Source organism: Harpegnathos saltator, unplaced genomic scaffold, assembly GCF_003227715.2.
Source record: "Harpegnathos saltator strain DR-91 unplaced genomic scaffold, Hsal_v8.6 scaffold202, whole genome shotgun sequence".
NCBI classification, from domain to species: Eukaryota; Metazoa; Arthropoda; class Insecta; order Hymenoptera; family Formicidae; genus Harpegnathos; species Harpegnathos saltator.
The window spans coordinates 1,554,290-1,581,751 of record NW_020229987.1 but is presented as its reverse complement, the minus strand read 5'-3'; the positions used below and the strand labels follow the sequence as shown (position 1 = coordinate 1,581,751).

At 49.3% G+C, this 27,462-nt stretch overlaps 1 protein-coding gene across 2 annotated transcripts in view; it reads left to right on the top strand.

The window, feature by feature from the left end:
* The first annotated feature begins 707 nt into the window (after positions 1 to 707).
* Positions 708 to 27,462, top strand: part of ss (aryl hydrocarbon receptor spineless) — a 218,552-nt gene continuing 191,797 nt past the window's right edge. For both annotated transcript variants that reach the window (XR_003112802.1, XM_025297995.1), the window contains exon 1: positions 708 to 1,007. Coding sequence is in view for 1 of the 2 variants with exons in the window: in XM_025297995.1 (XP_025153780.1) it covers positions 886 to 1,007 (122 nt within the window). In the remaining variant the exon portion in view is untranslated. The remainder of the gene's footprint in view (positions 1,008 to 27,462) is intronic.

Below are 27,462 nucleotides of genomic sequence, written 5' to 3'. Positions count from 1 at the left end.
TATGTTAACGTTGAAGACAGTACCGCCCGGTCGACGGCCTAGTCGGACCGAGCCCGAAGCTTTCTTGATCACGCCAGGTATCCCCCCACGCGATGTTCCGTGAAACCTAAAAGAGTAGAACGTAACGGCTTTAGCCGGACTCTCTGAGAACGGCCGAACAATCTGCCTCCGTCGATCTGCGACCCGGCGCGAATCGCTAGGAAAGACGCGCTCCAAGTCTCGATTCACTGATTCCCCGCGTCCAAAGGTCCCCGACGTCCACGGTGGACACGCGAACATCGCCTGCCCGGTGGTGGTCGCTTCGACGCCGCTCGGCAGGGCGAATTTGCAGCGGCAACAGCTGTCGCAGCTGCCGCGTCGTAATCGGCCGCGCGTACGGTGTCATCAGGAGCAAGTGCTGACCGACGCAAGCAGCTGGTGGTAGTGGCACCGACGGTGACAGAGGATGACGTAGCGTCGTCGCTAGAGGCAAGGGTCGTCACGGTCTGCACGGTGTACGCGCTGGACAGAGCCGCCTCGGCGGGGCTGGGGGTGGTCGGGGGTGGTGTCGTCGGTGTCGGTGGCGGCGGTGGTGGCGGCGGCGGCGGCGGCGGCGGCGGCGGCGTCGTCGTCAGCGGCGGCGGCGGCGGCGGCGGCGGCGGCGGCGGCAGCGGCGGCGGCGGCGGCGGCGGCGGCGGCGGCGGCAACGGTGGTGGCGGTGGCGGCGGTGGTACCGGCGGCGGTGGTGCCGCTGGCGGTGGTGCACCTGGGGTGGTCGCCGGGATCTGTGGACCGCCGAACGCGTCTCTCGCGCCGACGGATTACGTGACGGCGGCATGCTATCCCACGGGAACGCAGCTCACCCTGACCGCCACTCACCCTCAGCCCCACGTCGTTGATCCCGCGATGACGCCCACCTCGGCACCGGTGCCGACACCGACGTCGGCGTCGGGCCCCAATAACCCCGTCGCCATGAGTCAGCTGGGGACCGTCTACGCCACCAAGAGACGGCGTCGGAACGGAAAGAGGTCGGTGCGAGTCCGTTAAATCGATACAACGCGCTCGGTACGCGCGAGAACGACCGGCGTAATCGCTCCTCCGCGACTTACGAATGTTAGGAGGAATAACTATGCGCGTGGATGCAGGACGTTTCAGTCCTCTTCACAATTGTACAGCGATTGTTGTTGATGTATGTTGTACATGGTCATTTTCCACTGTCCTTTCGAATTTCGGTGATGCAATGCGAACGATCGCACGTGGCTTACGCATCGTGGAGATGTATCGTGCTGACTAAATATATCATTATTTATCGTTGACATTAAAATAGTTTGTTGTTCAAATTACTATTATACTAGTTGATACTAGTGTATCAAACTATCAGCATGAACAATGTCGCCCGGGGCGAGACACGGGTCGTTCTCGAGTTGGTAATCCGCACCAGTCGTGTTGCGACATGAGGATTTGCAGGCGTTGAAGGGGGGAGTTTTGGTACAGCGAAGTTTCAAGACCAAAGTTGCAACGAAAAGTTTTGTACGTCGCAATTAGTTTTTCACGCGTTCGACGGATTACGACGGGGTGACGTGACGGACGGACGGACTATAGGATTAACCTGGGAAATGCGCTCGCGCGCACTAAAGTATCGTGGTTTCAGACGCATATATAATTCACGCTTCTGAACGCCGTGCTAATAGGAACGACACGCGGAACAACGTGCGACTGCTCGCACGTTGAAGTTGTGCGTTCGCTCGTAAAGTCAATGTCGACGACCGATTCGCAAGACCGATATTCTCCAGTTCATTCAGATAAGCGTTTTCGCGCGCGAAGCACAAGCGCGTTTTCGCCTTATTAACCGGTTACGCTAGGCCCATTATTATAAACTTTTGTTATTGATTCCTCGGATAACAAGTCCGCCTCCCGCTGTCGATTAGTTTAAAATATTGTTTTCTCGAATCAGCCGGCAACAGGAAGACCCTCAACTGTAGAAACACAAAAATGTCTGCAAATCTTTGCATAGACAATTAACCGTAATTGTTTTCAGTTATCTCGAGCATTTTAGTTATATAACTGAGTTTTAGCACAGTCGAATATACAGACGAATGTCCTTGGTCGTGATAACAGAGATATCTTTCGTCACCGAGTCTTCGTCCGTTACCTCCTCTCATTCAGTTACCAACTGAAAGTGAGATTTTATTCTCCGTGTGATAACAATGTATTAACAGGCTTATCCGATTGCTATATAATATCATCATATCAGAGACTTCTATTCACAAATATCTTCGTCGTTACATGATTCATATTTTATGAATCATTGATTTCGATATTTGTTCTATTGATAAAGATTTTTTTTATCGTTGCCCAAAGCTTTTTCTTTGGGAGGAATTCCTTTCCGTTTTCCTCCCGAAAGCTCTGATTATCGAAACGAAGCGGCATTCACTGACTCTGCGATTAAAGCGGCAGCTTTGTTGTAAAGAGAGATAATGCCCAGTATATGCTAGATGGCTTTCAGTAGGCTACAATAGACAGCGCAACGTGAAAGATCGTTACGTTCGTAATGTTGCGACTGATGACCGACGAAATTGCAAGTGCACAGGTCGTCGTGGTGCATTGTTGCCCGTGTGTACGCGACGTGTATTAGGTAGTAGAAACCGGCGAACGATCGTTTGCGATTTGTCAGGCTGGGGAGAAAGAGCGATATGCGCTTATGTAGACACACACACTAACAATAACAGCCGGAATGAGACGTCTCGATCGCGTGTTCACTCGTTCTGAAAACACGTGTATCGAGCTATTTTTCTCCTTCGCGTCAAAGCGGTACGATGTCTCCCATCTTGCACGGTACCTTCCGTCTCACGCCAATTTAGTTTTCTCGGGTGCCTGTCTGACGAGGAAACCCTAATCCGATGAAAACTCCCATATCTGCTTGGACACGCGTTCTCGTTACGGACTGATCACCTAAACTGCGGCGTCTATATCGATTCGACGTGATATATCACGTCGAAGACAAATCTCGTTCGGATGTGGCCTGACTTCTCTTCTGGAGAATTTGTCGTCGTAACATTTTATCGCAGAACTCTGAGATCGCGAGACATTAATAGCATAGTTCTCTAGTTAAGTACATAACACGTTTCTATTCCTGTGAAGTGTAACGAAGATACTTTTTTTGGAACTTGTTGACTCTTGTTGAAGTCGTCCGTTGATGCCGTGATGCTTCACAGCGTTCAGCATTCCGACGCGGTCGGAGCGCTACGAGTTGAATTGATGATAGATGCTCCGAAAGTTTCGTTACTTTTAATCGAGCTCGCGTGCGTTAATGGAATTAAGATTGGCAGCGCACTTACGTAGGAATGCAGTTCCGCTGTTGTTCCGTTGAGGGTTTCGGCGGCTCGATCAGACGCGAGAGAAACTGCATGTGAGCAGAGCGAACTCGCGAAAACTAGGTGCAAGTGAGGGAAAAAGGAGAAAAAACACACACCGGTCAAAAAGAGAGGGGAGACGAGTTCCGAGCTTCCTTCTGGACTTACTCCATTCATTCTGCGAGAACACTCTTCCCGCGTTTGTTCGCCTCGAATATCGCCGTGTCTGCACAAGCGGACGCAATTTATTTCCGTCGGTGCGGCACGAACGTACATGTGTACGGCCGTCCTCGGCGAGGCATCGAGCGGCCGAGTGTGTCTAATTTTTCGCGAACACTGGTCGCGCCGCCGATCGAAGATTCCACGAGGGCCGTAAGGGTCGCGCCGTCGGCTTTGATCGCGAACGATACGACAGTACGTCCCTCACACGTGGAGTAAGTCGAGCATCCGCGTAAAGAGGGAGGGAGGGAGGGAGGGAGGGGGAGTTTCTTCGTCGTTCCCTCTCGTCGCGCGCCGCTTGAGAAATTAAGGCAATCTGCGCCAATCGGGTAAGCCCTTAATCCGCTCGCGACGATCTCGCATGCTCTCCAGGTGCTTCTTCTCCTTTTTTCCGCCCGCAAGCACGCGCTCCATTGCTTCGCGTGCGCCAACATGTACGAGTGTCTACGTGTGTGTGTGTGTGTGTGTATGTTGGATGTACGCGAGTGCGTACATCCCGCGCGAGTCGCGAAGGGGTTGCTGCCGAGTCTCGCGGCTGCACGGGCTCGCGCATCCGATACATCATGAAAAAGGGAAGACGCGCCTAGGGTAGTCGGCCGCTAAGCCGACAGAGACGGAACGGCCCGGCTGATTACGAAGAAGCGGAAGACTCAAATCCCGCGCCGCACGTACGAGAGTCTCTCGCAAGTTCCGAAGCCGCGCGCGCGAGCGCGTCTTCCGCAACCTTGTTAACCTCGGAATGGATCGCTCGCAAACGGTGCTTCGCGCCTTGCGCTTCCAAATGTAGCGCGCGCGTGCGGACTTCGCGAGACTCGCCAACGACTCAAGGCGAACGTGTGCGAAGGCTAGCCACTGATACGTATACGGGGTAGACTGTTTTATAACTTCAACTACTTGCTTGGTGCGCGTCCGTTGGCGCGTCGTCTCGTGTGCCCACTTGAATGTCTTCATAAAGTATCGCGGCGCAGCGGGCGTGATTTATCTGCTGAATTAATTTTTGAAGGCCGCCTCTCCTGCCCCCCCCCCCCCCCTCTCTCTCTCTCTCTCTCTCTCTTTCTTTCTTTCCGTGCGCTACGGGATTTTTTATTAGTGTATCTCGCGTTTTCTTTCTCGTCTCTTTTCCTTTCTCGAGTGCAGTAAAGTGCAATTTATGTCGCGCGCGTGCGTGCGAGAGGAGGGCGCCGATCGTAAAGCGTTTCGTAAACTTTATGTAAAGTGAAGAAGAGGCTCGTTCATGAGCTCGTGCTCTTGTTAATCGTGCCTGTCGATCGTAGTTACACGTCGATTTTAGTACTTTACGATTATCCGGGGCGATCTTTACGGGAAGATCCGCACTGAATACTTCCGAGATTGCGATCGCTTCTCTCTGTCCTTTATCGGTATACATGATGACACGTCTGACACGAGTGAACTTACGTTCACATAGTGGTTACTATTTAAGAATCCCGTGCGTTCTCATTGAGATACATACCTCTTTAATGATGCCGATTCCCTCGTACTCGTCGAAAAAGTGTGTAAACGATACGCGCGCGCGCGCTCGGTGATCGCGGGCCCGCGAGGCGAGGACCCCGCACAGACCCGACAGGCGTCAATTCCTCGACGTTTGAAGGCGGCTCTTCCTCCCCCGTAGCTTCGGGAACGTGTCACGTTGAGTAATCGGTCGGACCCTTTTCCAGCTCACGTAGAGCCTTCCACGGTGAGGAGCGTACCCCGTGATCGCGAGGATCACGAACGGTCGTAATGGAGTTTTAAACGGTCGTTCGAGGCATACGGGCAACGATCGGCGATCTTCCTCTCATTCCTTCCCCTCGGGTCGCCTTTGATAGGATACGAGGAGGGTGAGGGAGGGAGGGAGGCGGGTAGGCGAAGGGCGCGAGATGGGGGACGACGGCTCTCTTTCTCTCCCTCTGCCTCTCCCTCTCCCTCTTACTCTCACTCTCTCTCCTGGAGAATGCCCGGAGGGTGGTCAGTCTGGTTCGTTCGCCGCTTCTTCCACAGCTTCTTCGACTCCTTAGGATTCTACGGTCGGCAGAGTCCTTCCCTCGGGCTCCGTTTGGTCCTAGGCGAATGCACCTTAGCGGACGACGCACAAGCATCATTCCGCAAATTCCGCTGCGGCCGACGCGCACCACCAGTCGCGGATACGCGAATAGGTCACAGAGGACTATCGACGATTCTCGTTCGGGGAAGCTTGCATGCAGCGGAGATATATTTGCTTCCATTCGTCGTATTTGATCACTCGGTCATGCGATCATCACTTAGATACAGCGGCACCGTGGAGACAAACGTTTGACGCAAGCTATGCATGCAAGAATCGTAAAATTATGGGAGTCTCGAAGTCGCGTATCATGCCGGATGGCTTAGGTGGGTCGCTTATCGAAAAGTTCGGTTATCAGTTCAGCGCGTTGTACACTAATTAGTACCTTCTTCACAAAGTCCCATATACTTTGCCTCGCCTTATTTTTCTTTATATCTCACGCTAGCCCCTTCCCCTTTGTTTTGTTTTCCATATTATCTTTCTCTTCCTCTTCCTCCCTCCCTCTTTCATCCCCCCGTTCCTCCCGCGCGCGTTCGCTCATTACTTTACGTCGCAAATCGCGCGCATCGCATTGGCCAGGTTCTTTGACAGCTAGTTAACTCTAACGAGTAGTACCCGGAGCGAACGGGGGGGCGTCTTCGTATCGTGAAACCTCGCATCATCGTGTACGCAACCATAGATGTAGAGAGCGCGGTACCCCGTAAAATGTCCAGGCCGCGGGGATTGTCAACGTCAAAGTGCTTTATCGCTAACGATCGGACCGCGCTCGCTCCATCGAGAGTTTCCCCAAAATTCTGCCGGCTTCGGGGAACGCGGCGCGATGCTGCGCGCGCACGGTGCCCCGCCGCGGCCTAATGACAGCAGCTTCTATAATTTGGAGTTTTTGAGCGAACGGCCAAATTACCGGCGCAGGGAGGGATTACTGTTATTACACGCGGCCGCGGACTCAGTCGAAACCTGATTATACTTCAGTCAGTCTCTCTCTCCCGATCTTGACCCGTTCGTTCGACTGTCAGCTTCGCTCTCGTTCGCCTCCTCTCCGGCGAGAGACGGGAGAGACGAGCATCGTTCTCTTCCTCTCGATTCTTCCCTCTCTCGCTCGCGAACGATCCTTTAACCGCGCAAATCGCGCTTCGCCGCTTCGGCTACTCCGTCCACGCGAAACCCGAAAAGCCCGAAATCTAGTAGTATCTTGCCCATTAGCAGCCTCAAGCCTCAAGATTATCTTGCTTGACACCGGTAGCCGTGCGCTTTTTGACGGTCCCAGCTAGCAGAAGACATCCGCGAGTCGCCGAAACGCGTTAGGCGCTGTCGGTCGAATGTGGAAGATGAACGCGTGGACGGTGGACGCGACGTTCCCGTAGGACCTTTCCGATTCATCATTCGTGAGTTCATCCTCCTTTCACCCTTGGGCAGTCGAAAAGGTAGCGAATTTGCGGGACGAAGAGTTCGTCTCTTTCGCTCGTTCTCACGAGGCGAGAAGAAACCTCTCGCTGAAGGATCACCGCGTCGTTTTTCAATTATAGCGAGAGGCAAAAAGGAAGAGAGGGAGGGGGTGAGCCGAGAGAGTTCTCAATGAATAATGCGTATTTTACGCGAGGGCACAGCAGAGAGAGAGAGAGAGAGAGAGAGAGCGAGAGAGAGAGAGAGAGAGAGAGAGAGAGAGAGAGAGAGAGAAAGAGAGAGAGAGAGAGAGAGAGAGAGCGCCATTCGAGCCGAGGTCGATGATTTCTTGACGGACAGCTGCCGTCGTGCCGGGTTTCGGCTGATTAGTTCTTAAGTAATTGCCGCGCATCCTTACGGCCTTATAACGTGCGTTTATAGCCTTGTAATGAACCCGCTTCTGAGACCTTTGCTCCATTCAAGCAGCCCGAGAGACCGAGTAGCCGAGACCTTCGAGGCGTGCAGGCATTTTCGTTGGCCATTAAGCGTCGTGATGTCCCAGTATGGAACGTCGCGCACTTTGTTTTGCGCTGCCGATTCTCCGGCGAATTACGCCAAATTATGCGGGGACAATATTAAACGAAACGAGAGAACAGACACGCGTACATATATGTAGCGTCTTTCCTCGGCCGAAATTTATCGTTCTGTGACCCAGCCAAACTCGACCAAGATTTCCGCGCGCGCGCGCGATGTCAATGCGCATTAAAAGAGAGACGATGTCCCTCGCTTACTTTCTGACGCGCACGCTGTAATTCAATAGACTCCCCTTACGTAGAGTCAGCTCCATGATGCGTTACGCCCGCGTGTAATACATACAGCCCGTTCGCGACAAGAGGATTATTGGTGGCGAGCATAACTCCCGTGACCAGCCACACCCAACAGATTTAACACCTCGTATCCAATTATATAACGATGCTCCTTGTCGCGTCGCATATCGACGTCATCGCTCTCGCGAAAGGCTTTTTTTTTACTCAGTTTCGCCACGTTGTGTGTGACCCCGTGAGTGAAAGTTCGTTGCGCTAATGGGAATTAAAAAATTCCTGAAGACGCTGGTCAGTTGCTGATTGACCAGGTTCTGTCATTACATTCGCCAACTTTCACTGTATCGTCCCGAATAAAGAAGGTGCCATTTTATCGCTCAAAGAGCGTTAAACATTCGACGATGCACCGTGCGCATCTTCCATCCGCGTCGCTGCGCTGCACCGCGCTGCGCCGCGCTGCGAGCCTTTCGGCGTTTCAGGAGTGCTGAATGGGCCGCACAGCAAGGAATATCCGTCCTCGCGCGGTTACGGCACCGTGAATAGAGCCATAACGAAGTGAAACGCGCAGGTGAATTTATGCCGCAGGAACGGAGGCGGCCGAGACGAGGAGACCAATAAGCGCTGAAACGCTTCCCTCGTCCTTCGAGACAGAGAAAGAGAGAGAAAGGAGAGCGCCTTCGAGGCGAACTCCAAAGGGACAAGAGGGATAAAAAGGACGAGACGATGGGAGAGGGAGAGAGAGAGAAAGTAGAGACGTCGAGGAGCTCGTAGCTTTCGAGCTTCGTAATCTCGAATAACCAATTTCGCCGCCCGATAAAAAATCGCGCAGCTATGTCCGCAGCGACAATTTTATTTACGCACGCGTTTTAATGAAGAGATTTTTTACGCTTCTCGACCGACCGATTTGAGAAACGAGCTACCGTGTGTCTTCGAGATTACGACGTTGTGGCTTTCCGCTCGGAGTGCCGTCTAGGGGGAGGGGGGAGGGGGGGAGAAAATTTGATCAGCGAATCGTGATATGAAAATATAAGTTACGTGAAATTAAGAAAAATTGAAATTAAAGTTTTAACCAATTAACAATATCAGAGTACAAGCATATATTGCAATTTTTTAGCCATTTCCCGACGATAAAAGCTTCCGGATTTTATGCAAAACGTTAATGTCTGGACTGCTACGTACTTTGCGACAAATGTACTTGAAAAACTGGATATAGGAACATCGTTATCGCGTCTCGTTGTTGTTGTTGTTGTTGTTGTTGTTGTTATTATCTGTTGCGTTGCATCAGCAGCACGCCTACCTGAATCTCCGTGTCGACTTTGTCCGGCCGATTATAAGAATCTCGTTACACTTTCTCGAATGGAATTTAAATTCGTTATCCGGCCCGGTGATCTACTGCCGCGCGAGAAGGAATTTAAATATAAATAGTCGCAGAATATGTGTCGCCTCGCTTCCGTTGATATTTCTGCGAGTACACCTCCGTCGCACCATTACCCTTTCAAATGTAACATTGGTAAGGCGTTTCGCGATGAAGGTGATTACGAGCTTTCCCAGCCATTAAAACCGTAGAATCGTCCGCCTCGGAAAGCAAAAGTAACGATCATATCGTCGGATAATTCATCATCCTACTTGTTACTTATCGCACGTCATATTCGCTGAATGCCTTATTTCATTTTACAACGAAATCATAAAATTCCCCCCTACGTGCCCCCTTATCAGCCTCTCCTGTGAGCTTGAGGACTCGTCTTGAATGAATTCGTATTTTGGCGTCGCAGACGCTCGTCGTTTCTATGTTCTTCTCTCGCGACATCTCGACTCACCTCCTCCTTTGTATCCGGCGGCGGAGTAAATTGACTTTCAAGAGAGATCATGCCGCGATTTCCACGCATTATTGTCGCGTACAATCGAACCGTCAAGACCCATCGCGGCGTCGGATCGAGTTGTTGACGCGAGCCGGCGACTTCCACACGGAATTCGAGACTCGGTTTCGCGAGAGGCGGCCCTGGGTCCGATCGGTAACGACGTATCTCATCCGGCTACGGGCCCGGCCGGCCCGGTACGGCGCTGTGTGTTTAACTATTCAATAATTCATCCCGCCATTCATCACCAGCCAAGTGTAAAATTTATCTTATTTTTATGTATTGGCCCCCTCCAGTTCGCGGCACCATGCATCAACCTCTTATTAGCCGCGATTTGTTTGGCGCGCGCGGCATCCAATACCATTGTGCCGATTTGTCGAGGCGTGCGCGGCCGCGTCTCTAACCGCTGGCGCGGGTTCGGGCCCGGAACATGCCCCTTTTCTCGGAAATTCGTTTGCCGAAGTGTAAAAAAAATAAAGGAAGAGAGAAAGGATCATTGGCCCCGGGAACTCGTTCGCCTAGCATTCGCCGAATTAAATGACAGCGTTGAGAGAGAGAGAGAAAGAGAGAGAGAGAGAGAGAGAGAGAGAAAGGACGTTAAGCCCGTATCGGAATTTTGATCGGAAGTAAGATTGAGATATATACTATAGCGATGAGATTAGCGAGCATCGATTAATCAAATTTGTATCGATGCAACGCAGGTTAATTTTCTTCTCGATAACAAGTTCTTAGGTAGTCGCTGCTGTAGGAATTTATTGCTCGACGGAAAAGATTCAGACTCTCGTTTTTCTATTGTCGTTCGATTTCATGATTCTGTTGACTCGAATTTCACGGGTAATTTTGTATCTCGTATTAATCGTCGAAGCATTGTAACAAACGTGAGCTGAGCGTGACGTGAGGTGAGCAAAATTAATCATGCAAAATATAGGAGGAATATACATTCCTCAGTGATCGATTAATAGCGCGAGCACGAATGTCTTATCGGAATTCGTAAGCATGCTCTCCGGAAATTCGCATATTTGGCGTACTCGGAGTGTATAGACGGACTCCCGCGTTTAGATTGCAAATTCCCAAGACGGCGCTATTACGCGTAATTTATGTCGCGTCCTTCTCGTGGACGACGAGCGAGACATAATATCGTCGTTGTACGGTTCTCGCTAATAATCTTACCTAGCTTACCTAGCTATTATCGAATAGCTAATTCGTTATGGAAGAGCAACAATAATGTGATTTAAATTACTAATGACTCGGACGCGAACTTTGATATTCACTCGAGCACACGTACGTATGTACACTTGCGCGCACGTGCGCAAGATTCATTTGTTCAGTCTCAGCGAGCGACTGTGAGTATTGGCAAACATGGTGCCACAATTCTCCGGCGATCTCTTCCTTCCGAGACTGCGTCCAAGTGTTTAATCTCCGAGATGTTTCTTCACGTTGAAAGAGTCGAGACCCAACGAAACAATGCGCCCACTTTTGCTAAACAAATCTAATCTCCGTTTTTGTCGTCGAAGAAAACCGCTTCGCTGTCGTGCAGAGCGCTCGTCGATCGCGAATAGCGTATCGGATATTAATATCCGGGACTTTCACGTGCTCGGGCCGATTTCGCTGTGTGTTCGTTCGTTCGTTCGTTCGTTCGTTCGCGCGCGCGCGCGCACGGAGGTTCTCCCGCATCGGAAAGCGTTTTGCGGAGCGCTGTTCTTTTTGTTATTTGCCGAAGGTCGATAATTAGCCTCGTTCCGTGGCAATTTAGTCATTTATTCGTTACACGGAGAAGATGCCGGCCTATGACACTGGCGCGCCGCGACACGACGCTCGGTTCTCCGACGTAGCGGATACTTCCGGTGCCGGCAGAGGCGGGCACCTCATTGTCATTACGTCACCAGAGGCTGTCATTTGGTTTTTCAGGCGTCCGTTTTTCTCACCGCGAGGATAGAGGGCTTGATGATCGTAATTATACACGGCTCGCCTCGGCGGAGAAGGACGGGTGCTTTCTTAACGCGGCCGCGCGTGCGTACGTGTGTCACGTATGTGTGTGTGTGTGTGTGTACGCGTGAGACTTCACCTTCGAAAAACGCGGCCGATCGAAGCTCGGCTCTGTAACGAGAAATCGTTTTGCGAATTAGCGACGCACTTAACCCTCTTGTTCTCTCAAGGATACGAGCGAGCGAGCGAGCGCGTCCGGCCCGCCGGCAGCTGAGACTTGGCGCGATAGGGGCGAGTAAGAAGGAGCTGCTCGTAGAGCGATCCATCAAGGCTTCTTGCCGTCGACGTGCGAAAGACGCGCTGAATTTGTACCAGTTTATAACACGACTCGCTCGCGCTCGTGTGTTCGCAATTAGAGCGGATGAAAGAAAGGGCGCAAAGCTCGGGCGACGACGTCGAAAGTCGAAGATCGAAGCGAAGTACCGCGCTCGAAAGCGCGTCTTCATTCAGCCGAGTCGAAGGATTATTCGCAGCGAGACATAATTATTTCGTATGCACATATTACATGGCGATATTCCCGCCATTGTTCCTTCGTAAACTGCACAATTCGTGGCTTCACTCCCCACGAGCGCGCGTCTTCCTAATTAGGCAGTCCTGTCATTAGTTCGAGTTGCCCGCCGCTGCCCTTCTTTCTTTCGTGACAGCACTCACTCTCCGTGTCGTACTTTGTGTGTCCGATGGTTGGCGTATCCTGAATTCGCCTTCCTATCAGGGTGTGGCTTGCTCCCTGGACAACGAAATTGGCGCTAGTGTATATGTGTGTGTGTGTGTGTGTGTGTTTATATCGCCGCTTAACGAGGTTCAGTGAGTTTAACGTACGACATTTTGTGTACTTTCTCGTATCTCCCACAAACATTGCTCAAAATTGAGAGAAAGATTCTGAAAGAGGTCCGAAACAATTTTAGATATTTCTTACTTACTTTATTTTCGTCAAAGATCCGACGAGGTGAGAAGAGTAAGTACCTCGAGAGAAAATAACGTGAGAAATGATACGCGATTGGTAGATAGACGGGGGATTGGCGGATAAAAGGATCGTAAGTGAAAGATTCGGTAAAGTCGGAACTCTTTGATGCGCTTCTCTTCGCTCACGTCAATTCGGTCGGTTAACCCTTTCGGTAGCAAACGGCCGTTATTACGGTAATCACTTTTATGCGCTTCGGAACGTTCGTATCGTTAAATTTATAACCCCTTGCACCCTCTTTTCGCGAGAGTCCATTGAAAATCACGTGGGAGTTCACGGTAAGAAAATGACGGACGTCCTGAGTAACGGGGGGTTGCGGTGCTTACGTGAACTCTACGACGCCAACGCGGACGATTCTATATCACATCGTTTCTGCAAAAAGAATCGTCGTCGTTAGCAATCGCGAATTCCCGTGTACTCGCGTTTGCGGTATATGTATGTACACAGAGTTATGCGGCGCAATTCCTCGGTAAGACGTGTCGTAATAAATTTCTTACCGTAATTCCTGCGGTAATCTGTCTCGTTGGAGGAAATCCCTATAGTGATGTGCATCTGAAAAAGAAAAAATAATTCCTAAAACTCAATTTTATATTATCGGGAACTTCTCGGGTGTTACACTCTCACTCAAGTGTCGAATAGAACTGCAATTATTCTTTGATCATTATTACTCATTTAATTATTTCTATTAATTATCTTTTACGCGATTATCGCCAAAATAGTTTCATTCGTCGCAAACTCTGGCAATTAGGCATTTCCAGAGGTAAAATCGCGTCTCCGAAAATATAATTGCGTTCGAATATCGTCGTATCGATGTCGTATCTATCGGCTCTACCTGACAACGACTGAGGCTCTCTACGGAGACTTGCTTTCTGTTCGGACGCGGCGCGGCGAGTGCAACGCGTTCCGGGACAAGTCGCGGGAACCGACGCCGACGGTTAGACCATCGTCATCGTCGTCGCCGCGCCGCGCTGAGCTGCATCCCTTCATTTCCCGAGCGATCCGTTCGTTTCGGTAAAATTTGCATTTCAGGAACGCGAGATTGGGCGGTACAAAAGATAGAGCTAATGCTCACGGGGCGGCGAGCCGCGCCGTGTAAACACAGGGTAGGAGCCCGTTCTGGCTTCATCATCCTCCGCTGCGCCGCTGCGCCGATGCTTCACATCGAGCTTTCCGCTTTTCGACCGAGAGGCGAGGAGCTTCTGCGATCATCAGCGAAACGCGTAATTCCGCAGACGCGATTGATACCGCGCGTGGACGCGGAGTCTTTAAACAGAGTTAAAATCTAACGATCCATCCTCTTATGGAGAAATCGATCGACGTGCACATAATTGAAATCTAAATAAACCTCAAATCAAGTGGTCGCAGCAGAATTTCACAGCATCGCGCACGTTGACTCGCACTCGCACTAAAACTCTGACGTCGAAGAAATTTTCTGCAAATAAGGAGACGCTCCGATTTCTCTTCGCTGTTCAGCAGAAGCGCGACGTACTCTCGCGGATACTCCCGAGGATCGGCTCTCATTTCGGATGTGATTTACGGCAGCCGCGGCAATTTCCGCAACATTTACAAGAGCCGCCGACTATCTCCAGCGGGAAAAGTCGAAGTCGCGTTGGCCGCAGCTTCGCTGTAAATTCTCCCTCGAAGGAAACCGCCTGCCTCGGTGGCCGCTCTCGCACGCTGCCGATATAATTGAGATCACGCGCGCGGTGGATGATTGATCACGTCGTAGTATATTTCATGTATCGGGGTACATCATATGAATATATAACGTCGCGTGTCCATAAAAGAACGCACTGAATACATTCCGCGCGTGTGTCGCGCGAGGAGACCTGTGTGTGTGTGCAGTTTTGTTTTTTTTAGCAAAGGCAGCTTGTAATATATGAGTTTAACTAGTAGTCGCGAGTATCCCAACTGATATATTCCGTTTTCCGCTAACGTATATAATGACGTAAATTGTGCATGCGTCGTAATCAATTTGCGTTGACGCATGTTACACGTGCTCTATAATCGATGCGCGATGCGCGACTACTTTAATAGTGCAATTTGCAATCATCGTACGTCGGATTTTGCGCGACTCGCTCTCCCGCGAGGTCGGCGAGGCGTTATTCGCGACAAACCCGCGAATATACGTGGACTCGTCTGTGCGGAGCAGTACACGTATCGGTAATATTGGTGTTCGGCGAAAGAAAGACGTGACGAATAAATATTTTAACCATAGGAATAATTATATATACGTATTAGATGACGGAGCGCGCACTCGCGAGATGGGGAGGATAAGAGAAACTAATTTCTATCAAATTGTCAAACGCGAGAGAGAGCGACATTCTCGCGCGAAGGCTTAATTACCGTTGCCACGGCACAGTCGCGTGTACGATATCTTTTATAGCGCGCATTGTAGCGCCTATTATCCTCAACCGGTATTATTACGGGCTAACTTACGGTTAGCGAATAACTTTCGATTCATGTAGAAAAAAAGGAAAAGAGCGAGAGGGAGCGCATGAGAGAGGGAATAAATGATCGCAGAGTTCACATTGTTGTCGAATTCTCGTCTGTGTAATTAACTTTCGGCATCATAGCCGAGAGAGACTGCGTCGCCTCTCGCGAACGGGTAGCAATTAAAAAACCGTCGGAATGCGGTCGAACTTAAAGACACACGAATTGACGCTGGTACGTAAGAACAGTAATCGTCTTCAGATCAGTCTCGTACTTTGCTTATCAACCGCCCTCCCCCGGTCTGCTTCATCGGGCAAAACTGAATGATAAAAAGCGCATTCCCGCCACTCGTTGGCGCAGGGGTGAAAGATCCCTCCTGCTCCCAACTGCGTTGCACAGAGCCGCGTCGGGTGCGGGTTTGGATCTCGTAACTTGAAATTCTTACTCGTATCGCGGACTCGTATCGGTATACAATATAATTAATCGACAGAGAATCGGTGAAGCAGACGAAGAGAAAGGATTTTACGCGAGGCGTTCGGACGCGGCCAAACTGATTAATTCCGTCGTTTATTTTCGCGAAAGTGCGAGAGAGTTTGATAACAGTCGTACAATTCGCGGCGCATCAAACGGAAACGTACACAAGAGGGCGTACCTGTGAAGAGTTTTAAACAGGTTTAAAGGCAAGTGGCGTAAAAATAATTCCGTCTCGTCCTCCGCAGCATCCTCGGTAACTTACACCGGTCGCTCATTTTGCGCCACTTACTGACAGTTACGGTTTTGCGCGGTTGCGGATACAGTTCTTCGTCCAACGTTTAATTAACCGCGTTCCGCGTGAAGCTGCGAGATGAACGCTCTCGCGTAACGCAAAAACGAGAAAGCGCGAGATCGGCGGGGGTATCGACGCTGCTCGGGAGGAGCGCATCCCGCGAAATTCTCGCGGAATGAAGAGGGGAAAAATCGAAGATATCTTAAAGGATTAATAGTTCTTATACGGACAGAAATATATTACATAATATATTCGATATTCTTAGGGGGCGGATGTTTTTTACTCCGAGAAAATCCTCGGAAAAAGCGATCCCTCGCTCGTCCCTCACTTGAGAGTGATTTACAGGATGCTACTTTTGACGCTTGACGCTGGCTTCTTTTGTCGCCAGTCTCTCGTTTCTTCTCTCGTTTTCCTAGAGCGAATTTCTGGCTGACAAAGTCGCTAGCGTCAGAGCATTCACACACGATGCTGATAAACGACGTTCAGTCGCTAGCGTTTTAAGAAGAATTTTGCGGAAACGGTCAGTTAAAAGGATCATGGCGTCAAGGAATGACATAGTTCAAGCTGCTGTCGTGCTTTGTGCACGAGCTCTTCAAGCAGAGATTCGTGGCTCAGTAACAAAATACAAAAAAAAAAAGAAGAATGTGGATACGTAAGTGGATAGGTAGAAGATCAATTCATGGAGCATTAAATAATCTTTCCAAAGAATTGACACCGGAGGATCCAATCGCATACCGTAGAATATTGCGATTAACGTGCGAGAAATTTCAAGAACTTTTGAAAGAGGTGCATCCGTTTATACAGAACAAAGACAGTTTAATGTCGCTTGACGCGAGCGGTAAAAGTTGGACATGTTCAACTTTGCCATTGCGAACTAATAGACTAATAGCTGCGTCGTCCAAATTTTACACGCTAGCGAATAAAAATCGAGCGTCAAGAAGAAGTTTTCACCAGCGAATTCGCCGGCGACTTAAGAAGCTCGCTCAAAGCGAGTAAAAGCAGCATCGTGTAAATTACCCTTTACGGTGCCCTTTCTCGCAGACGAAATTCCGACAAAGAAACGCGAGCTTCATCGGCGCGAGTCTTAAAGGACGTCATTGGTGTTCGGGCCGGTAACGATTATTATTCAGTCACAGATTTCAAGCTATCCCGTGGTGGCCGCACTCGCGTTCAGCAAATGACAGTGGGAATACTTACAACAACACGGCGAGTTGTTGTCGGCGGCTATACATTTAGAGAGATCAAGCGTTCGCGTCAGATAGATAAATATACTTACATCGCGCTATGGCTGCACCGACTTGTCTCCACGACGAGTACGCGCCACCCGTTCCGACTATAGCACTCTCTCTCTCTCTCTCTCTCTCTCTTCTTCCTCCCTGCCTCACACTTTTTCCCTCTCCCTCTTTCTCTCTGTCTCTCTTCCTCTTTACGATGATACTAGTTGGCTACCACTATCTCGAGATACCCCTCCGCGCCGATCGGGAGCGTATCATTACCCCGCCTAGTGGCTAGCTCGGCAGATTACATGTCTGCGAGCCGAGTTTGGCTCGAGCTGACCCGACCTAACTCGAATTTGTAAGAATGATTGCGCCGGGATTTGCATGTCAGCGAGCATCGGGTGTCCTAAGAATGAAGAGAAGAAACAGGCGTGGTGGTGTATTGCTTTCGTCGCGGCATAATGACGTCTCATCGGATATGCCTGAGTTTTCGAGCGCGGCTCGAAACGCACTGCGATAAGCAGCCGCTCCGTGTTTTCGGAAGTTGGGCAGTTGCGAAACGACCATGGGGACTTGCACAACATCGCCAGAGAGATCCTACATCTCCTTCCTTCCGCGGTTCGAAAGTTATCTCGAAGATGTGTGGAAAATTTCGAAATAAACAATTACATGGTTGTATCCTTTGGGTGATTTTATCGAGTTATTCGATACAGATCGCTGCGACCTGTCGTTGAAAGATGCGCTTTTATCTCGGTGGTAGAGAACCCGCGAATAACATTTAATGAGGCCTCCCCGTGTTTCGCCGAGCGAAATCTATCGCACCGAGTAATTCCGCTCGCCCCGCTCGCTCTTTGTGCTTTCTCGCATAATTGGATTAAATATAAATCGAGTTGAAGAGCGGCAGTGACTCCGCCGAATGTCCGCCGGAAGCGAGACCGCTCGCTCGTGTCCCACCTGCCACCACTGGCGGGCATGAAATTATGCTAATTAAACATATCGAGCAACAAAAAGCAGCGCTTCGCCCTTGTATATTTTATACGGGCGTCGCCGGGTAATGTCGTTAAATATTTTCTAGCGAAAATTCGCGTCGGGCGCGAGAGAAGGAGAGAGAAAGGGCACGACGGTAGAAAGCTTCGCGGAATCGAATAAATTTTCGTTAATCATCTCTCCAGAGATAAACGACCATTAGGAGCGTACGCGTGCGCGCGAGCACGAAATCGATTACTCGCGGAGGCTGGTGTTTTACGAGACGACCGATGGATCGAGCGTGGAGAGGTGTTTCAATGACGAGTTGCACAGTTTATTGCACGACGAAATGTCAAAACGTTCGCGCCGCCGTGCGTTGTCGTGGTAATCGAAGGAAATTGTGCAAGAGAGCGGACGCCGAAGTGACGCGGGAGTTCACGAGCAATCCACTAATTAGCGTGATTATATCCGTCGGAGATAACCGAGGTAATTGTCTAACGAAATTTAAAGCTCTCAATCGCGCGTTGCAACGAGCGAGCGTTGAGATTTGGCGAGTTCGGATTCGCATGCCGATTTTTTCTCGCGTCGTTTCTCTCTTCGACCGAGTGAAATTCGGTCGATTCGCCTACATTTTACGAGCGATAAATCTCTTTCTCCCTCTGGAGAGAAAGAGAGAGACTTGCGAAACGCGATTATCATTTCGCGACGAAAAAGAATTATCAGTCTGGTCGCCACACAAATTTCAACAAAAGTAAGTGATATAAATTTATTTGGGGGCTTTCATGCCCGCGCGATGCCGAAAGAATGCCGTCTCTGAAGATTTGACGCGGCTTAACTCGAGAATCAAAGTGAGAGTAACAGCTGGGAGGCATACTTTATACGACGTAGACTCCGACATAACACCCACACGTGGACCACTCGATAAAGGATCTCGCTCTCGCTCGCACGTCGCCATCGTAATTAATTTGCAGACATTATGCGCAAACGGCCTCGGGGACGATTAACAAATCGATTTATCCACTATATATCAGCCTACGGCTAGGAGATACGTGCGCTCTCGAGTGCGCTGATTTAAGAGCACCCTGTGAAATCGGCCAAGTTGATAGTTGCGACGAGGTAATAAATAAGGCGAGAGATAGCCGAGGACTCTTAAAGGAGACTCGAGGGAACCAAAGAAGATCGATCACGTGTGAGTTTCAACGTTCCTCAAAACACAATGTTTCGCGATGAACACGATGGCGTTTTGTAAAGTTTTCACCAGACACGTTCGAGAATTCTAAAAGAAATATATACTGTATATATTAGGTTGGGGAAAAAGAAATCCATTATGTTTCCGCTAGATGGCTTTGGTGGTATGTATATCATGTGATGTATTAATCGCATAGGTTAATATTTATACTCGTTGGAAAAGTGACATTCCGTAGTAAAAAAAAATTCTTTAACGGTTTTGTGATTTGTCGATTAAGTTGTGAGTTACAGCACGTGAAAGATGTACGTCAACAAAGAGAAAATTCGGTATATTTTACAATTTTGCTTCGATAAAGGCGAAAATGCAAGCAAGGCGGCTGAAATTGCGAATGGTGTTTATGGTCCCGATATTGTCACAGCCAATCACGCGCAATTTTGGTTTCGTTCCGGTTGATTCCGTTCCGGTAATTTTAATGTTAAAGATGCATCTCGCACAGGTAGGCCCGTCGTCGAAAATGTCAATAAAATTATGGAAATGATCGAAGTAGACCGGCATGTTAGCAGTCGTAGTATCGCCCAGGAGCTGAAGATCGACCACAAAACAGTTTTAAACCATTTGCATAAAGCTGGATTCAAAGAAAAGCTCGATGTTTGGGTGCCACACGAATTGACGCAAAAAAACACGATGGACCGAATTTCAATCTGCGAAGCCTTTGACGGAAACGGAACGAAATCGAGCCATTTCTGAAACGGATGGTGACTGGGGATGAGAAGTGGATTACACACGACAATATTGTGCGAGAACGATCGTGGTCAAAGCGCAGCGAAACGGCTCAAACGGTGGCCAAACCAGGATCAACCAGCCAGGAAGGTTTCGCTGAGTGTTTGGTGGGACTAAAAAGGAATCATCCTCCATGAGCTGCTTTCATATGGCCAAACACTAAATTCGGACCTCTATTGTCAACCAACTAAATTGGACCGTTTGAAGCTAACGATCGACCAGAAGCGGCCAGAATTGGTCAATAGGAGAGGAATTGTTTTTCATCAGAACAATGCCAGGCCACATATGTCTATAGTGACTCGTCAGAAACTCCGGGAGCTTGGTTGGGAAGTTTTGATGCATCCACCTTATAGTCCGGACCTGGCACCAAGCGATTACCATCTGTTTTTGTCATTGCAAAACTTCCTTGATGGTAAGAAATTGACCTCAAGAGAAGACTGAAAATCGCTTGGTCGAGTTTTTTGCAAATAAGGACCGGGGTTTCTGTGAAAGAGGGATCATGAAATTACCTTTAAAATGGCGACACATTGTGCGACAGAACAAAACGGTGCTTATTTGGCCAAAATCCTAACTACAAATCCTAACTAACTGTTAAATAAAGCCTTGAAATAAACGAAAAAATAATGGATTTCTTTTTCCCCCACCTAACATTTCAATTTCAATGCGCGAGCAGGGTTGAACAGGTTCTTCTTAGTTACACCGATAACTAATTTGCTCAGTTAGTGGGAAAAATATAAATTCGTTTAATCGCTTTTATCGTTTGGAAGCGAATACGAAGAATAACAACGCAAATAATATCGAAGTGTCACCGCCGAAAAGCTCTTATCAATTACGAAGAAACAGCGAGCGATACGCATTTTAACACAGAAATAAGCAATTCTGGTCTATATGAATGTAGGACGACATGCAAATGTTCTGTTGATAATTTCCTCGTGCCGTTATCGGCGGGACGCGATAACGCTGTGTGTAATGTAACAGCGGCTCTCTGTGTACTGTGTGTAAACTTAATCTAGGAGCCACATTTTTGACCACTCTCGCCGATTAGAATCTGAGAATAAACATAATTCAAAGATACATTGTGGCAGTGATTACAGGTAACAAAGCTTAGATTATAATCATTACGGGGCAGAAAGTTATGGCACTTTCTTGACACGAACGTAGTATGACTCGCTACGTAGTATGTTGTTGATTGCCGGGGCGCGATATAAATAATAAATGCCCGTTTCATTAGCGCAGGTCCTACGCTCGTCCATTTTAATATTCGCACAGGACTTTTAACGCACGCTCTCTAAACGATAGTTCATACTGCGCGAGTGTGTGTGTGCGCGATGTGTGCGTTATGTAACGAAATGACAGTGACGCAACTCGCAACGCCGAGCGATAATTGTTCACAAGTGTAGATTGCGCGCACGTGTCTCCTCTAAAACTATAAACTAACACAGCGAGTATCTCGAATCGATAAAATACAGCCGAGCGCAAGCGATATATATGTAAGTGAATAGAAAGGTTAGAAGAGCCCAAACGATATCGAAACACCTTCGAAACGCATCGCGATCGAGCGAATGAATTATTTTCGTATCTCCCGACGAATTTGACGACGGCGTGTACGTGTGCTGTACGCATTCGCGTAATGTATACACACCGCGTCGGGATTATGTTTTCCAGTTGCCCGACGAGCGACAGAGATGAAATCGCGATATCTCCTCTGGATGCGTCCCAGAACAGATTAAATCGTACACGTGGTGGTGGCTAGGGACGAGAAACAAATCACCCGCGTATCTTCTCGAGATTGTGCATACACGACGATCGGTTTTTGCTCTCAAGTTTGCTTCTCCTCTCGACCGAGAGAGCGGCTGTCGAAAAAATCGGCCGCATTTAAGAATGATCTGTGGACGCGGTTGCAACATGATAGTCGCGCTGTGGTGTGGTGTCGCGCAGTACGAGTGATTCAGCATTGCAGTATTTTCGAAGTTTTCCCACCGGAACGTTCAGTTTCGGTCAGAACGCTCGATATATTGTTATTAATTTCTCCACCGAGATTGCTCGCCCTCGTGAGAACCTGCAGATTCTCAGCGACGCGAAAATCGCGCTTTCTCGCGCCTCTTCGTGTAGAATAAGAAGGGAAGGACCTAGAGCCGAGGAAAATTAGCAGTCGTCGTTCATCGACGTCGCGAGAGCGCACGGTCAATCTCGCTGATTCCGTGCACCGAACGATTATATAGTATATTCGAGCACGACGGAATTTTCAGAAGTTTCTGTCCCCTCCGCGTTCTTCACCCTCCGCGGAGGCAGTCTGGAAAGTTTCCCGCGCGCTCGCTAATAACTCGCGGTACTCGTCGCGGTACTCTACGGAGAGAAGTGCGACGGCGCGCGAGTAGTGTGCCCCCGGCAAATTGTGAACGATTATATAGTATATTCGAGCACGACGGAATTTTCAGAAGTTTCTGTCCCCTCCGCGTTCTTCACCCTCCGCGGAGGCAGTCTGGAAAGTTTCCCGCGCGCTCGCTAATAACTCGCGGGTACTCGTCGCGGGTATTATTTACTCCTTTCAGCCGACCTAGACGGAGAGAAGTGCGACGGCGCGCGAGTAGTGTGCCCCCGGCAAATTGTCCTGGATATAACTGCTCGAAATTACATCCTCGATTATGAAGTCTCGCGGAGGAGAGAGACGCGTAGGACGTCGAAAAAAACTCCATTCCGTCGCGCTCGCGCACGTCGACAGTTCGGACGAACGAACGAACGAACGAACGAACGAACGAACGAACGAACGAACGGAAACGAACAACGACGACGAACGAACGAACGAACGAACGAGACGAACGAAACGAACGAACGAACGAACGAACGAACGAACGAACGAACGAACGAACGAACGAACGAACGAACGAACGAACGAACGAACGAACGAACGAACGAACGAACGAACGAACGAACGAACGAACGAACGAACGAACCGACGAACGAACGAACGAACGAACGAACGAACGAACGAACGAACGAACGAACGAACGAACGAACGAACGAACGAACGAACGAACGAACGAACGAACGAACGAACGAACGAACGAACGAACGAACGAACGAACGAACGAACGAACGAACGAACGAACGAACGAACGAACGAACGAACGAACGAACAAGCAATGGTCGCGCGCGACCAGCTTCGCTCCTGAAAGTTCCGCGGCGAGTTTTCTGCGGTCGCGCGCAAAAATATAAAAGAACGACGCCCGGTGGTGGTAACCTATGCAAGTTTTACACGCGCCGCATCACACACGTCAATTACCGCAGCCGCTATAGAATCATCCGTGATCGTTGTTGCTCGCTCGGCCATAGAAAGCGAGCGAGCGAGCGAGCGAGCGAGCGCGCCGTCGCCGGCGGTGCTGAAGAATCGGCCGAGAATTTGAGAACTGTGCACTCGCGCACTCGGCGATAAATATCACCACTCTTATTGAACTTTAGCGCGTACGCGCCGCTCATGTGTATGTGTGTGTGCACGATTCCTCCGTAATTACGAGATAACAGACGTAAAACGTGATACCGCAGATTGCACGACGGGCGCGGATAACATAGTTCTTTCGCGGAGCGACGCGCACTGAAGTTTCTCCCTGGAGCGGTACTCTCTCATTAGTGAAGTACTGCGGTGCTTCGGGGGCGAAATACCTGGTTCTCGCCTGGGTCCCTAAGTCTCATTTTGCATGTGAGACTTGCCTCAAAGCGTCGAGAAAATAATCAAAATCAAAATAAAACTGAAACGATTTTTCGTTTCGGCACGAATGATTCCCGTGTGATTTTAATAGAATTGAAAGGAAGAAAGTATATAAGAGGACCCGGTCTCGTTCTCGGGATATACATGTAATCGGAACTCAAACGCCACGATGGTGTTTGCAGTTTCGCTGACTAATGAAAATTTCACGACCGTCTAATGCTCGTTCCTCGAGCATGTCGAACGTGTTTACTCGAAACCCGGCGGCGCGGTCTCTTTCTCTCCTTCTTTCCTTTCGGCCTCGCGCCAGAACACAGTTTCAGAATTAACCCGTTCGCGCTAATGAGGGAATCCGAAGGCAATTAAGCACACCGTTGATGATATGGACTCGATAAGCCAGAAAACCAATGAATATGCAAACTATTATACGACCACCTGCCACACGCCTGCCTTTTTCGCGGCGCTGCTTCATGTATGCGAACGGCGATATCGACATGTATGGGTGTGTGCGTGTGCGCGTTCGACGGTTTAGAGAGAGAGAGAGAGAGAGAGAGAGAGAGAGAGAGAGAGAGAGAGAGAGAGAGAGAGAGAGAGAGAGAGAGAGAGAGAGAGAGAGAGAGAGAGAGAGCCGTCAGATGTATACATATATACACATATATGTATCGGGGGATATGAGCAGGTTCTCTATTCTTTATTTATACCCCGCGAACAGCCGAGCGCGCCGTGAATGAGCGATACGTCATACGGAAACTGCTCTTTTATTTACTTACAGTCTCCTTTCTTTCTTTTTTTTTCTTTCCTCAAGTCGGGATAAGAATCTCCGCGGCGATCCCCTTTGCGGTCGTACACTCGAGCGCGACGCGTGATATTTTTCGACCTTTTTCTTGAAACTCGATGAAGGTCTCCCGCAGTCGGTGTGTGAGAACCACGATTCGCGTTCATTCGTAATTCATTATATTGGAGCAATTTGTATCTCACAGCCTTATGTACGCACCGACGCGAAAATACGAGGAAAAAAAAGCCGGCCAAGCGAAATGTGGCGCGAAATCCTTGGAATTAGACTCGGCTGATATCTGCCTATTCGATTGCTGAAAACGATGCAGACGATGTATGCGTGTAATGTAACGTGTGTGTGTGCGTGTGTGTGAAGCTCGCTAGGAATCGACAATTTAATAATTCGACGGAGAAGAAATCTTTCGACGCTTTGGGCAAAAGACATTTCTGGCCAATTGATCGGTTAAGGAAAAGTCTTCAGTTCTGGCTCAGTCAGGTTTCCCGTAGGAATCGCGCAATAGTAATTGATAACAATTGACCGACCCACACACGCACACGCGCACAAGGCACAAAGGCCTCGCGCCTACGATACGAGAGTCACACAGAGCTCATTTCCTCGGCGAAGTCACGAGCGCTATTTCGCACCTCGCGGCGCTGATTCCAATCGTATCGTTCGGTTCGGTTGGTCTTCTCATTCCCACATCGGAGTCTCGCACTTTTACGTATTCCGCCGATCGTAATTCGATTTGCTCGAAAGGAAGAAAAGATGCGGATTACTCGTCGAATCGGCCATTGGCACCGCTCGCGCTCGCGCTACGCTAACGTAAACGCTGCTACGTGCACACGTATCCATCCTTCGCGCGATGTAACACACTAATGGTCGGACAATTTGCAGAGGCGTGCCGAGTTAAAGTCAGACTCCCCTGCAAACTTCTGCCGCGCCAGACTCGAAAGTAATGGCCTAATGTTACTTAATATCCACCGTAGACGCGCTTATCTCAGATATACCCTAAAGGGCTGACGTATTTCCATATTTTACCATGCCGCAGTCATACCGTCCGCCAACTTCCAACAGCGGAATCGTAGACGCGCCTGCATCGAATGAACCTTCAACCGAGGAAACCGTGACTTCTTCTTCTTCTTCTTCTTCTGCCTCTCGGTACTCGACGGATTAACGGATGACGCTCCGATGTAGGTTTCGACGCGAAGCGCCTCGAAAAGCACGCGCGCGTCTTCCTCCCCTACACCCATATTTCGGTTAACGATCAAAATTTACAAATTTCTGCCTGTGTCATCGCGTATTCTTCTCTCTCTCTCTCTCTCTCTCTCTCTCTCTCTCTCTCTCTCTCTCTCTCTCTCTCGTTCGATCCAGTTGTATCGATTTTCTGGGCAATGCGACGATCGCGTTGGAAGTGTTCCGTAATGTAATAATCGAAATAGAAGCTGAGACAAGTCTCGAGAGATTAAATTGAGACAAAATTTAAATTTATATTTACTCGCTCTCCCGCCGATAGCCGTGCGCGCGGCCCGGCTTCATTTTTCCCCGGCTAATTTCCGGTCAAGATGTGGGTTACGATGGTGAAGCTCGAGCACATAAGTCTCTCTGGTATCAGTAGTACCTCCTCTCTCTCTTTCCCTCCCTCCCTCTTCCTCTCCCTCTCTCTCTCTCTCTCTCTCTCTCTCTCTCTCTCTCTCTCTCTTCATCTTCTTGGCTATCATCCCTCTTCAACCTGTCTCGTGCTACCGTAGAAACGAAAGCAACCGATCCGTGAAAATGGACTAACACACACGTCGCCGCGGACTATAGACTATAGAACGTCTGAATAAATTGTTTCTTTTGCCACGATATTATCTCGAAGATAATAGAAAATAAGACATGAGAGATAGATATGAGTCTTTTCCTCGAAAGAAAGATTACTTATCGATATTAATGTAGGTCAGGAAAAAAAGTGTAGCCGACGTCGCAACGCTTGGGGGTAGTTAATTTCGCGAATTATGCAGCACGATAACTGCTGATTGAGGGATTTAATAAAGGATCCTTGAGGCCGATATCACCCGTCGTGGTTGAGGTCGCGAACCTATTTCTTATACTCCGTCAACTCTTTTTTCTCCGTGACGTTCACCGTTATCGCCGCGCGACGTGAGGATTAAGTTAGCTAATTAAATGCATAAATTTCGTGCGTCGCGACACGAAGACCGAGGGACTCTGAATATTCGAATTATTCTTCAATTGCATATTAGCACGCAAAATTTGCAAATAAAGTAAAATAATATCGTCCCTCTTTATTCTTAAGGAGCTCGAGATTGCCGCGCTGTGTATATTCGCGTGTCATGTTACCGAGTTACGCGTCGTACGTTATCCAATATATATATATATATATATACCGCGACACGAGGTGAGATTGCCCCAATATATTTTCCATCGGAGATAAATGTCCATTTGCATCGCGCGCACGGAATTACTCCACCTGCGCGAAATAACGAGCCGCGGGCACGTTTCTCCTGCGTCAAGAATTTTATCTCCCGCGTAACAACGTACAAGAGCCGCCTTCGTCGCCTTCGTCGCTCTTGACTCCGCCGCGCATTTGAAAATTCAAGGGAGACGTAAAAATCGACTGCGGTCGCGCACGGCAGTTTCCCTCGACAGACTCGTTGCATCGTGTCGGCAATCGATAAAACTTGGTGACTTGGAATTGTACGTCGCGGGGCGATGATGTATCACTTACCGCATGAGGCGCATTTGAACGAGGCGCGATGCACGATGCCACCGGCCGATTAAATAATTTATTATCGGTCTTATACAGGGTGTCTCAGTCACTTTGGCACACGGGCTCTGCAGGGACATGGAGCTAAGTGAGAGGAACGAAAAAGTCCTCTACCATAATGTGAAAATCGTAATAGTTTTTTAATTATAACAGCGCAAAACTAGGCGTTTTCCACGCCCAGCGCGGCCTATAGACGCTTCGCGGCAAGCTGTGTGCGTTATAGGTAAGTTAGGGGCTAAGCGATAACGCGTCTCGCGATGGCGTCTTGGCGCT